Source organism: Prinia subflava, chromosome 13 (genome assembly GCF_021018805.1).
Source record: "Prinia subflava isolate CZ2003 ecotype Zambia chromosome 13, Cam_Psub_1.2, whole genome shotgun sequence".
In the NCBI taxonomy this organism is placed as follows: domain Eukaryota; kingdom Metazoa; phylum Chordata; class Aves; order Passeriformes; family Cisticolidae; genus Prinia; species Prinia subflava.
This window is the reverse complement of record NC_086259.1, coordinates 15,241,554-15,255,573: the sequence shown is the minus strand read 5'-3', so window position 1 is coordinate 15,255,573 and position 14,020 is coordinate 15,241,554. Positions and strand designations below refer to the sequence as shown.

The 14,020-nt window shown below is 40.2% G+C and overlaps 1 protein-coding gene across 1 annotated transcript in view; it reads right to left on the bottom strand.

Annotated features, from left to right (window-relative positions):
• The window catches only part of WWOX (WW domain containing oxidoreductase), a 473,253-nt gene extending 460,940 nt beyond the window's left edge, over positions 1-12,313 (bottom strand). The window contains exons 1-4 of the mRNA XM_063410336.1: positions 12,154-12,313; positions 9,759-9,823; positions 8,417-8,474; positions 7,720-7,898 (exon numbers count right to left, since the gene is read on the bottom strand). Of these exons, the coding sequence (XP_063266406.1) occupies positions 7,720-7,898; positions 8,417-8,474; positions 9,759-9,823; positions 12,154-12,260 (409 nt within the window). The 5' untranslated portion in view covers positions 12,261-12,313. The remainder of the gene's footprint in view (positions 1-7,719; positions 7,899-8,416; positions 8,475-9,758; positions 9,824-12,153) is intronic.
• Positions 12,314-14,020: the final 1,707 nt, after the last annotated feature.

Genomic DNA, 14,020 nt, shown 5'->3' with positions numbered 1-14,020 from the left:
AAGTAAAATAAGGCTAATAACACATTTCTCAAAATCTTAAGTAGCACAATCAATGTCTACAATGTACAAATGTACAAAAGCAGGACATGCTGCTCATGCTTGCCAGGGGCAGGAGAGGAACAGACCAGAATCTCTTAAGTTCCTGAATCTCTGAATGCACAGTGTTATAGCGTTTCCATCAATTTGGTTTTGATACAGGAGAACCAGCAAACCTCCTCACAAACATTCCCTAAGTTTTATGATGTTGATTTCCATGTAAAAAATAAAGGAAACTAAATTAGAGAATGAATTGTGTTAAAGCTGCTTGGATAAAGAATAAATAATGAGGACAGCTCCTTTCTCACACATACTATTTCTATCAAGAAAGTGTAACAAAAATCAGAAAACCTAATTTCAGCAGTATTTTTAATACAGAAGATATTAACTATGAACAGGAACTAGGAACAGTGACTAAGTTAAGTATCATTAATTGAAGGAGAGGAAAGAAAGTGTATTCCTATTAAATTATTCAGATTTGAAGACAGACTGTAGGGAGTTTTCTGAAGCAAAAGATGAAGTACTGAAATCCTCTATGTAGAAGTACAGCAAGAAATCAAAACCAGCTGGATGTTACAGGAACAAAAATACTGAGGTTATGTAGCTGAACATAAAGCTACAGAGATCTCACATATTAAAATGACAAGCCAGCAGAATAAATGGAAAAAGGAGAGGAATAAAATCTCCCCTTCACAGATGAAAAATAAAAACAAGAGAAAGGCGACAGAGTTTAATGTGTGACCTAAAAACTGCAAATAGCATTAACTAATAAAAAAAGGAAGACAAAGGGACTTTTGTTTTTGATGGTCTTCCCTTAAGAACTCCTGAAAGAATGTGATACTTGACAAATTTATTTTCATAAATCACAATCTTTTAAAAAACTCTACATATCATAATCTTTAGGACAAGCGTAAGAACAGTTGTCTTTTCACTGTACTGTTCTTATTCTCTAATTCAGAAAAAATTCTGGCATCACAAATTCTGAAGATAAAACTCCTTTTAATCAGGTCAGGATTTTGATCTTTATCTTCCCGGGTTTTTACCTGTCTCCTTTCACTTCCTTTTTGGTAGGGATTTACTGTTTCAGACTTGAGTTTCAAGACTTTGTAACACCTTGACACAACCAAGCATGAGAAGCATAAAAGGGACACACGATACTGAAATCCTTCCTCTTTGTGGATCTACTAAGTACAGATGTAGTCACTAAAATTTTTCTGCTAGTAAGACAAAAACCTCACATCATTAATGCACATCTACAGGCTGCAATTAGAGTTGTCGGTATCTAGAAAAGTCCCTATATGTTTCAGAAGATCCTGTCATTACAAAATAAAATGCTTTTAGCAATCTCTTCCCTCTCCAGCATCTAGCAAGCACTCCAAAATAATACAAATGTACATGTATGTATTCAAACAACTCCTGAAGCACAGTGGGTGTTCAAAACATGAAGACACAAAATGATGCAAAGAGTAATCTCAATGCTGCAGCAAGACAAACTGAATCATGCAAAAGGCCTTTTCACTTCTGGATGATGAAACAGGCATAAAATAATAAGAAAAACCTTTGTGAAATTAAGTAAAGACAGAAAAGCAATCAAGTTGAAAAGTCTTGTGGCTCTTAGAGAGGAGGCAAGAAGCAAGTACTACCTAGGAAGGTTCCCTGTTCTACAAATGTTTTTCCTCTGTAAAAGGAATACCCAAAAGTACAACACAGGCCCACAGCTCAATCCCATCCTTTGTGAAAATACTCCTTTACAAGCAGTAATCATTACTGAACCTTTTAGCCCAGATGTAATTTCTTACATGTTACAACAAGTTTCACATGCATTGTGAATTTCAGCCAAGGTTGATGAAGTTCAATAACTTGGCTAACCAACCATGTGTACTGCTCATTACACAAGTAATAAATAGATTCATCAAAATGGACATGAAAAAGCAGTATGAACATCTGACACCATTTTCAGCTTACTCAATAAGAAAAATAAATTACAGGAAGTCCAAGGGGACCTCTTAATATTTACAGTATGTAACAAGTAAGCAGTTGGAGCCTTATGTAAAGTGGAGAAATATTAATATTCCACAATATTAACCCAGAGTTAAAACAGAGTGATGGCACTCATGGAAAACTCACTCACTATTACCTGCCATAAATTTTAAGACTATAGCTCTGTAAGTTAAAGGGAACCCTCTTGTATTAATTGAATTTTGAAAAGAATAGATTTTAGTGGATTTTTAACTGTTCAAACTACATCAGTGCTAATCCCTGACTGATGGCTACAAACATCCCACAACAAAAGGATTTAAAAGTTCCACCCCAGAGGTACATTCCCCTCCATAAATTGTGCTTTTCAACATCAGTTACCCCAATACTCTACTCTGGCCAAAAATACACCTCCTGCAAGATCCAGGAAAAGCACCTGGAAAAGCACCATAGTCCCATTCCCTCAACAAACTGTTTGTTTCACAACAAAATTCATGCCTGCTACAAAGGTCTGGACTTGCACAAAGAAAATGCCTAAAAAAAAAAAATAGCTAAGTGCAAGTTTAAATAAGAAGCAAACAAAACTTCTACACAGGCACCATGGTAGTGCTACTCATGCAGTGTAAGATAATTCATGATACTCAGAGCCTAAGAGTCACAAAAAATCAAAATACACACCAAGGAACAGCTCTTCCATGCTTTTCAAAGCCCAATAAATACAAAAGTATGCCATGAAAACATTCTCAGGCACAGCTAGGACTTGGCTAAGAAAAACAATCCAAGGTTAGATATTGCTGGTCTTTCTGTCTGCCCCACAATAAGCTTTGAACCCCAACCTCCATAAATAAGCAGAACTCCAGTTCCCCACACATGAACATTTCCAGCATGGAAACCTCAGCTTTGCAAAGGCTCAGCCCCTCCACCACAGGTTTTGCTCTGTACTGAGAACATGAGATGCAAAACCCCAGCATTCCCCTCTCTGTGCACCACTGAGCTACATCAGAACCATGTACAGAAACTCGTAATAAAAACAGGCAGAAGTTTTATTAATTCACAGGATTTCACACATTTCTGAACATTAATTTTGGTTCAGACAACAAATTCTTTTCACTGAACTCAGGGAAAAAAACATTCAAGAGGCATTGTCACAAGTTTGCTGCCCCAGCTCACATCCCTTTTTCTGCTCTTGTAAGAAACAGAATTCAAATAATTGACTAGAAAGTAAACACCTTGCTCTCTTTTCATCATAGTAAGTCATATAAAATAAAGAAAATATGTTTACACTAAGAAATCTTAAAATCATCATATGAATAGAATGAGAAAAATAACAATACGGACCAAAAGCAGACAGATGTATTTTCTCTCAGAGATTTTCCTCATCCCAAAACAAACTATCCAACAAAAACAAGCTGACTTTTTGAAGGCTGACAAAGTTCAGGTGTTCCAGTGTAAGAGAAATTCCAAAACCATACAAGAAATCATAAAATCAATCTGAAACAAAGGCTATCCTGAGCAGTTCCTCTGTAAAAGCCCTGCCAGTTGCAAAACCCTTATTTCATGTGGAAAGAGGAGAGAGAAACTGGAAAATAAACAGTTCTTTCAAAGAAAAATGTGCGCATTTTTCAAGGAAAACTTGCAATCTACCTCAAAAATACAGCTGAATAATTCCTTCCTGACAGACAAACATCTGTGGGCTTAGACCACCAAACTCCAGGCAGTACAGCAAAAGACAATGAACATATTTAAGACGGTCAGACTGATACTAATAAAATCAAGTACTCAGTGATATGTGAAGGGTCTGTTTAATTCCTCCCATATGATCAGAGTTTGACTTAAATGAGACCATTCACTGGTCTAATTAGGATTCAGCAAATGTTACCTTCTTTTTGAAGCCTCAGTAAAATTGCTGTCACCCACAAGTAACCTCAGTAAATTCTGAACAATAGCTCCCCATATTCACAAAATTCTCTTCTCTGCAGGTACAGAGCAGTCAATTTTTGATTCCTTCAGAAATTAAAATATTCTTTTTAATCATGCTTTTCTGATCTCTCCACTGCCCACAGATTTAGGGCATAGTGGTGAAAAGTAGCCAGCATCTATTAGAGACCCTAAAGAGTCTGCAGACAAAATTCAGGTAAGTTTTAAGAGTTTAATTTTTCTTCTCTTACAAGTAGTAGTTTAAATAGCCATTACTCAATTAGTGATCACTTCACTGCCCTGAGAAATACAAAGGATACCCACATTTGGTTCTATTAAAGCTCTCAAGGTAAATTCTGCTTTTTAACTACAAGATTCAGAACAATACTAACATAGGAAGTGCTCAAACACTGGTACACACAGAAGTAACAGCTCAGAAATCAGGAATTCAGGAATTCTCCCACAGAACAAACTTTCATTGCCTTCTGCCACTATGAAGTACAAAAAGCACAGCCACAGCACAGCAGCCTGGCCACATGCTTTGTATTCATTATGCTTACACCTACAGTTGAAAATACCACATCTCTGTGTAAAATTAAACCTAGAGGAACTGCTGACACACTTCTATAAATTTACAATTCTAGCCCTAATAATTAAGAACACAAACAACAGAATTCCAGGAGCATTTCCTAAGAACAGCAATAAGCACCAGGTCGCTTTTGTTCAGTATTTTCAAAGAGCAAGACAGACCTCTACTGGCAACACTGGTGAGCAGGAATCAGCTCAGACCAGCAGCAAGCTGGGGTAGGTCGGTCTTTCTCTGTAAGCTCCTGTTGAGACCTTTAAACAGAAAAACAACACTCAAAATTGCACACACCTTCAATTCCTCCCAGTGGAATGTGTCTTACTGACTCTGACAGAACCAACAGACAATTTACACTATTCATGTTTAAATGTAAAGAGAACAATATGCTTTTCAAACCAGGGGTGACTGCACAGGACTGAACTGTTCAGTAAGCCTGTCCTACTTCTTTTTAATACACCAGCTTTACTGGGACCAAAAGTTACCTCAATTTTCTAATGTGATATTCAGACTAAAAATTTGATTGAGCTTAAAAAAATAGATGAGAAAAGAAACCCTAAAGAATACTTGGACTACACAGTCAGAAGAAAAAGCTTCTAAAATAAAAAAGAAAATATTTCACTAACTCTTGAGCTGCTAGGACCTCTTTGTATTGTAAGAACATGCATCATTTGTTAACCTTTTTCAAGTTGCTAATCAAAAATAATTAAGTGTTTATAAATGTAATTTCTTAGTAGTTTTCCCCTCACACTACCCACAGCAATTTTAAGGATTAAGTTAACAAAGTGGGTGTATAATCTAGGAGACTCTTAAGACCACTTTCCTAGTCAGGAATGAAAAGAACCAGCCTAGGGCAGACACTGTTCCTATTTACAGACATGTTAAATTAAGTTAAAGGGCAATGAGGCAATGGGTGACACCACTAAAACCTGCTGAAGTCATCCAAAGTATTCCCACAGTAACTAAGCAAGAATCTCTGTTTTACAAAAGTTGAGGAGATTTTTCAACTCTAAGGGAAAAAATGCTCCTGACAAGCTACATAGAAGTCCCTGTATTAGATTTACAAATAAATTGAATTAAGATATCATTCCATCTTTGCTCATCTGTTTTTAACATTGCTTTCTTAAAGCAGAGTCTATGGATAAATAAAAACATCCCTTATATGTTCATCCATCTTTCAAGGGATTCTCAGCGTTTTCCAAACTTTATCTTGAGCATCCAGCAGTGCAGTAACTGAAAATGCATTTTTCTGACTTCAGTCTATCAAGTTACAGCTTGATCTTTGTTCTACCTATCCTGAAATGAAACATTTCTCAACAAATGGACAGACACCATAGTTAGTTATTTTCAAATATACCACTGAAACTCATCTGGACAACAATCAAAGGGTTATTTTTTTTCCTTGAAATATTGAATACAAACAAATTCTCAACAAGTAATACATTATTTTTATATATCTTTCCACTTCGTGGACAACAATATTTCCCTCAAATTATTTACACTTACCTCTAAAAGAAAACATTTTGCTGTTCTAAAATCACAGGAATTGTTTACTCCTCAAAATACTCACGGAGGAAACTATTACCTCCAACATACTCAGAAAATTTAAAAAGAATGTTTTTAACACCAAATGGAACAGAGCATTGAAATCCTAAAATAACTGCAAAATAAACTCCAAAAGTGGTAAGAGTCCCCTTGAACCAGCTGATTAATCCATGCTCCATGGCAACTGGTAAGAAACATCACACATTGCCTAGGACTAAAGCAGCATTAAATGCAACGTGATATGCAAGAGTTTTGAGGTAAATGGGCCATAACACCATCTGAATCACAGATTTGCTACCTTCATACTTATGGACTCCAAAGCAAAGAATATTTCAATATTGATTACTTGTGACCAATCCAGATTATAAACTAAGGGAGAAACATCAAAAAAAAAAAATCTTGACAAAACCACCGTATATATTGAATGAATCTTTTGCCATATTTGAAACATCTCCCACTCATTCAACAAGGCTGAATGGCAGCTCTGCTCCTGCTGAAGACAAATCCCTTTGAGTCCAGGAAATTCTTTAAATGTTCAGAGACTGCACAGTTACATACAAAGCAAACTGTACTGCTGGATGCGATGTAGAGAAACGCTGTACCAAGAATTTGGAACATAAACCTCATTAGAAAGCCCAAATTCATTGAGACAGGTAAGTGGAACACCTGCTGCCCCAACTGCACTGCCAATCTGTAGCAGCACATCAGGCAGTGACAGCAGGATGTGCTGTTAAGGCCTGAACTGCAAGGCACAGTAAAGCTCTAAACTCTTCATGTGACTCCTGTGCAATAACACTCCCTTAAATAATTAGGAAATAAAACCTAAGGAAACTCAGAGTGGTAAGTCCTGCTATTAACCCATTTTCCAGAATGTCTTCAAGGTTTTCCAACGTCCTCAAAAATGCATTTAAGTCAAAATTCTGAACTAAAATAAAAAGCACCAAATAATTTGCATAAGGACTCCTTCAATATTGATGTAATCCCACAAAGAAAAATGCAAACAACAAAAGGCAACAAAAGATCAGCAGTTATCTGAATATCTCACTCACCCACTACAGAAGCAGTAATATTTAACTGGTATCTAAACAAGCTGGGTGCCTGAAGAGATTTATGAACCTGTGACACAACACAACTAACAGGGATTACTAAAGGCCATAAATTGTATTTCTTTGAACTAAAGGAGCATTGAGTAAAACAACACAAGTTCATCATCAAATTCACTTGAAAGTACCTTCTGAGATAAAAATTCCACAGCCTCCTGGGAAAATCTTTACCTGAGTTTACTTGCTGGCACTAGAAGTTTTTCTGAATACTTTACCTAAACTGTCCTGCAGCCATACAAACCTCACTCCTTGTCCTAGCCACCAAGATCATAAAAATAAAATCCCCTTCTCTTTATATATTTGCATAATGTGAAATGCCTCCATAGATATTTTTCTAGACAAAAATCAATTGTTTCAGCACTTGATGTCCTTCCTGTAGCTCTCCTGTAAGCTCCAAATTCTCCACACATTTTTAAAAAACACCTTTCTAACCCGGGGTTTTATACGAAAAAAGTGCAAATCAAGTTTGAAAACCAAAAATACAGAGATATTTAAACAAGCAAATAGCCTGTAGGATAATGTTTGCCATATTTTACCTTCCATGCCATGTTAACCTACCTATTCCTGAATTGGCTCCTGTGATTATAACCACTTTCCCACTCAAGTCACGACCCTGGAGAATTTCCATTGCAGTACTGTTGCCATCATATTTTTGTCTAGTAGTAGGTTTTACTGGATTATCTTCTACTGTAAAGGCCAGTCTTGGGTCAAGGTAGGTCGTCCTTTTGTTTATGTGGCTGCAAAAGAACACAAAAATTCAACTGTTTGACCCCTTCTGTTCTCTGCATTCAGATTTTAAATGTGTTTCAACCACTGATGTGTACAATTCTGATGGTTTATTTAGATTCCTAAAAATCAAATTTTTTTTTCAGTTTGGTTAAAATCATCCCAATCCCATTATTTAATCAAATTTTTTTCCCAGTTGTGACAGCATCCATTAATAATTGTATTTACATACTTCACAACCCATTCTGACCTTCACATGAACCCCTGACATAAGACAGAATATTTTCAGGGGGAAAAAAAGAAAAAAAATCATGTTATATTAGGGAAATCTTAGAAAGTCTATAAAAGGACCCCACACTTGTCCTTGAAACAGCAGACACTGCAATATCTGCATTTGGATTCTGAAGCTACATTTATTAATCTTTTTGTCTTTCCAGCTGATATTGTCACAGTATCATAACTCAAAAGGCTACTCAGCATGTAACCCAGCTGTCCTCCTTCAACATACTCCACAATTTGAGATACTTACTCTACAAAATAGACTTGTCCATTTTCATCAGTCTCCTGCTCCCATCCATATGGCAGATCTAGAAAGCACATAAAACATTAGTTTTATTTTCAGGCATTAGAATACTCTTCAGTGTGAAGTTTAAGTGATTTCTCAGACTGATGAGACACAATTCTGCATTATTTCTGTAGGTGGTGCAGCTACCTGCTGCCCTTGAGTATCAGAACTTGAAAGAAGGATTGCTTCCCTAATCACACACAATTGCTCTCTCACAGAAGTACAGTACACAGATCTGGTGCAAGTGCAATGACTGGCAGATTAAGTATAAAGACTCTCTAAAAAAAATCTTTTCATGTTATAACACAAAAATAAGTTCATGTTATAGCAGAAAAAAACCACAGCAAAATGCAATCGTTCTTCCAAGCACATACACATCTGTACTACTTACAGTTCAGTATGTACCCCTGCTAAAATAAATAGCAAAAACATATAGGAAAAGTTATGTGTAACATATACCAAAAGTTAAAAGATCAGAGCCCTCAAGTGGGCATGAGATATAATAAATCAAACCTAAAGGACTCTAGAAAGTTGGAAGGACAGATAAAAGAAAAAATGACACATCTTTACGTAAGAAATTCTTACATAAAAGATCCCATAAGAGTACCTAACAGATGGCATTCTCAGTATTTCTATTTTTAGCTGGAAATACTCATTTCACTTTGATTGGTTTAAGATTTACTGAAAATATTTCACTTATAGTCAGATTACCAACACCAAAAGAAACACGGCTTGCCAACAGTGCAGCACCCCCAGGTACAGAAGCTTCTGGGGGAATCTGATTCAAGGCACTGATCCAAGGTCCTTGAAAAGTCATTTTCCTCTGGAAATGTCCTGCAACACTGTCTGACTTCTATTCTGGCACAAATATTCAATTGGGTTGGGGGAAACGGATAAAATGAAAACTAATGAGGCTTCCTTCTGTGCCAGGGATAGTCCTTGATGAAATACATTCTTTGAAGAATATTAATCCAACTACAAATATTATCTGATGGACACAAAGAAAAGAGAGAACTCCAGCTTTTGACAATACACTTTAAAAGCCACACTAAAACCAACTCTGTAACCTGGAATTAGTACTTTGGCTTTATGGAGCAATACAGGAAAGCCATAGAACTGCAAAGTGATCACTCTACACAGACACAATCACAGAGGTAAAACCCCACTGAAATTAGCTGTATTCTGCAAGCTCAGCCTACCTAGGTGATTAGTGACAACTAGGAGATCAAAATGAAATCAGCCAGAGTTTGTGGAGGAACTGAATGTTTGTAACAATCTGAACTCATTACAAATGCTGAACACAAACCTCCTGCAACACGTTTCCTCTTCCCAGACTTAGGATGTTCCCACTGTGTTTTTTCTTCTAGGTGGCTGCAGGAAAAGAAAAAGTTTAAGGTTTTAAAAAATTGCCTAATAATCTTTCTGATGTAACCCAAAATATCACCACAGTTCTGAAAGTAACTAACCACAGAGCACAGCAGTCTATAAAAATTCAAATAAATGTTTGACTTCCAATCCAAGTTTTGTTGCTCAAGAGAAGGAAAAACGAACAAAAACTCATTTAAAAATAACATTAACAGACCCAGAAAACACCTCTAAAAGATGATGATACTTGGCAGGAGTAAGGAAGAAAGAAGCAAGAAAAGAATTATCTCCAACTAGTAGTAATAACCTTAGAAAGTCTTCAAATTACAAAAGCACCTTTCTCCTGCCTAACAATATTGATTTGTAGAGTATAACATAAGTAAGTTGGATTTCTGTATGAGCAATTGTAGCTTTGGACAGACAGATTTATCCACAGGCCTTGACGAGCAGGATATTTAATACACATAACAATGGTACCACATCTTTTCTTCCAATTCAGAGATTTTATTCATTTCAATCACTAGCAGAATTAAAATACTCCATCATGAGATTTTCTGCACTACAGACTAATAAGCAAAGTCACGTGCACATAAATAAGGTCTTAACCAAAGTGCTAAAATCAGGCTGGACATTTAAAATCTCATCTTTCATTGAGTGTTTTTAAATAATAACCAAGTTTTAAGAGTCAGGCAGGGATTAACTGAATGTCCAAATTGATAGCTGCCCAAGTGTGAAATAAAGAGTGACAACAGCAATAAAATAACACATAAATAACTACAAAACAGGCCCAAAAGTGATTTACACACAACATAAGCAACTTTCCCTTCTTACAGCAACCCCACGGTGACAGCACATGGAATTACAGGGATCACAGCTGGGGAGCTGAGACTAAACAAGTGCACCTGAGTGACCTGAAAATAGGAGATATTTAACCAAATTACAGCAGCCTGACAAACAAATGCTGTCCAACTGTGTGCACACCTAACTCATCATAAACACCTTTAAAAGTCTTCAACCAAAATAATCTTATTCCTGCTAAAAGTTCATATTGGTGATGAGGTTTAAAGTAAATTCCCAGAATATGCAGAAGTATCATATACAGAGAGTGCATAATTAAAGGCAGCAACAGTGCAACACCTCATCACAGCCAATATATTTTTAGACACACTGGGCAAGATTTTCAGACAGTAAAGATATATTTGTGTTATGTCATTAAACTGAACCAGTTTGGGTTCACAAGAGTTCAGAAAATGACCTGTGGAACTGACTGTAACAACTATGCTCAGTGATACCTTGTCATTCATAGGTTTGTTACTTTCACCAAGTGATTCCTTCCTGAAAGAGCTTTTGAAGTCAAAGGAAATATACGGGCAATTGACCTAAGAAAAACAAACACCTAGAGAGAAATTGCAGTGTTTACAAAGCATTCTGTCCAGCGTTCATAAGAGCAGAACTTGGGAGGACGAAGCAAACTCATCACAGGTGAGACTGAATCGCACTTTTCCACCTTTTTGTGGAAGGGAATAACACTTGTAGTTTTAAACAGACAGAAGGAGATCCCAAGATCTCCTTTCTGTAGTGGGGCTACAGAAACTGCATGAGAGGAGAGAGTGTATAAACACTTGGGTTGGACTTGATGATCCTGGAGGTCTCTGCCAACCTCCAGGATCATTCCTGGAGGAACTGTTATTCTGTGATTCTGTGAACATATATTCTACTGAATTAGTTCATCCTGTGGCACATCCCTTTTGTGACCTGAGAGGACGGCACGGGCAGTGCCAGTGGCAGGGGCAGCAAGTGCTAAATGCCTTTCTTTATCTCTTGGCCAAGGTGTACTGAAGAGCTGAGGAACGGCATGCACAGCTTTCAACTTCCATCCGACCTGTTTCTCCTCTGTTCCCACGCAGAAGAAAATTGACCAATCGGCAATATTGTGTAAGGCTTAACCAGAACGCACCAAGATCCCACGGAGCCCTGAGGCGCACGGAAGCAGCTCCGGGCCGGCTCCGGCCGCTCCCCCGAGCGGCTCCAGCACCACTCCCGGCGGGGCAGGGGGAGGCGGCTCGGCACCTTCGGCCGCTGCCCGCTCCGAGCGGCTCCGCAGGGGCGGCTGTGGCTGTCAGAGCCTCCAGAGCCCGTCCGGCACTGCCAGCCCAGCGCTGCTGGAGCCGGGCGGGCACCGCACTCACACCCCGTGTCACCCGCACCCCGCTCCGCCGCTCCAGCCCCGCGGCTCCTCCGTGAGGAGCGGCTCCTGCCCCGCACCCGCGCTCCGGGGATGCTGCCCCGGGACGGTCAGAGCGCTCCCGGCGGGCTCGTCCCGTTCCCGCCCTTACTTGGCGTAGTAAACCCAGCCGTCCTTGGTGGTGCGCTCCTCCCAGCCCGGCGGCAGCTCCTCCTCGCTGTCCGTGTCCTCCAGCCCCGCGTACTTGAGCGCGGCCATGGGCTCGGCGCGGCCCCGCTCCGGCGCCCCCGCTTCCGCCCGGCCCCGCGGCACCATGGGAGCTGTAGTTCCCCGGCACGGCCCGGCGCGGCGGGGACGCTGCGGTCACCGAGGGCATGGACACCGCAAGGAGCCCCGGCTGAGCTCGGCACAGCAGGCACAGGGGTTTAGAACGCTCTGCTCAGCGCGAGTGAGGCACATCTGGAGTGCTCTGGCCAGTTCTGGGATCCTCGGGGCTATGGAGACAAGGAGCTGCCGGGGAGGGTCCGGTGGAGGCCGCAGAGATGATGAGGGGTCTGGAGCACCTCATGGGGAGGGACTGCGGGAGCTGCGCATGTTTAGTCTGGAGAAGAGAGCACTGAGGGCATCTCATCAATGCATATAAATCTCTCAAAGGTCAGTGCCAAGAGGATGGTGTAAGATTCTTTTCAGCGGTTGCACAAGGAGCAATGGCCATAAACGAAAACACAAGTTCCACCTCAACATGAGGAAGAACTTCTTGGCATGGAGGGTGGCAGAGCTGGCAGAGCTGCCCAGGGAGGTCGTGGATTCTTCCTCTCTGGAGACATTCAAAACACACCTTGACAGGCTCCTGTGCCACCTCCTGCAGTGACTCTGCCTTGGAAGGGGGATTGGACTGGATGATCTCCAAAGATCTGAGCAGCTCTGTGATTTTAGGGCATTAAGTGCTTCCAGCCCTCTGTTTTCAGAGGAGCAAATATAGCGAGACCCTGGGAAGGAATGGGAAATAAACTGTTCTTTAAGCTTTTTGCCCTTAGCTGTCACCGCCTCCTCTCGGGGATGAGACTCTTCCTGATGAGTCAGGGATCCTTGTTGAGGAAGGTCTGGCTGGAGAGAAGTACCTGGCTGTGCTAGCACCCACCTGGGTGCTATTTCCACCTTCGCCAAGCCTGGCTCACCCGCTGACACAACACAGCCAGCTGCAAAGGCTGAAGCATTCCGTGAGCTGGCAGGAAGCTCAGGAACTCTGTCCTGGCAGCTGAAGCCCTCTCCCCGCTGTGACAGATGGAGAGGGAATGGCTGCCACCATTGCTCAGCTGCTTCTGATTCCCGGACCTGCGTGCTGTCACATCCCGATCTGTTTACATAACCAAACCCTACAGCCAGCGGTTGTAACAGCATTGTTGTTTTTTGGTGGGGTGTTGTAAACAAAAAACAAGGCAAAGGCGGCGCTAGGCAGAGGCTGTGAGCACTTCAGATCGCACCAGGTGGCAGTGCAGCTTCACAGATGCACCGCAGGCTCTGACCCACCAATTCGAATTTTCATGCACTATTTGAGACACTGACCTATATCGTTCCCTCACTCCCCACTAATGGCATCCATATCTGGCCAGAAAAAGCAGCCTGAATTTTTTTCTGCCCTGCTGCTCCCATTGCTTTGCAGGTTCCCCCAAGGGATTACACGTATTAAATTATCTCCTCCTGCTAGAAATAAAAACTCATGCATCATCAACAGCCTGTTCTCATGCAAGTATTACTGGCAGTATTAAAAAAAGCTGTGACTATACTTTCTTGGGTAAACATAATGGACAGGATGCTTCAGTGACATACTTGCTTCTGGTCCAAAAAGAGGTAACTGAATGGTGAGATGGGCCAGGTCCCAAGAAAATAGATAATTTAGGCTCATATCTGAACTACAGAAGAGTTTTTTAACCTAGTAGGGATATGGATTTGTTAGTTTTCTTCCTGTTGCAGTCTGTCAGTGTTCAGCATCCAGCACTCCATGAATTGCATTCAGT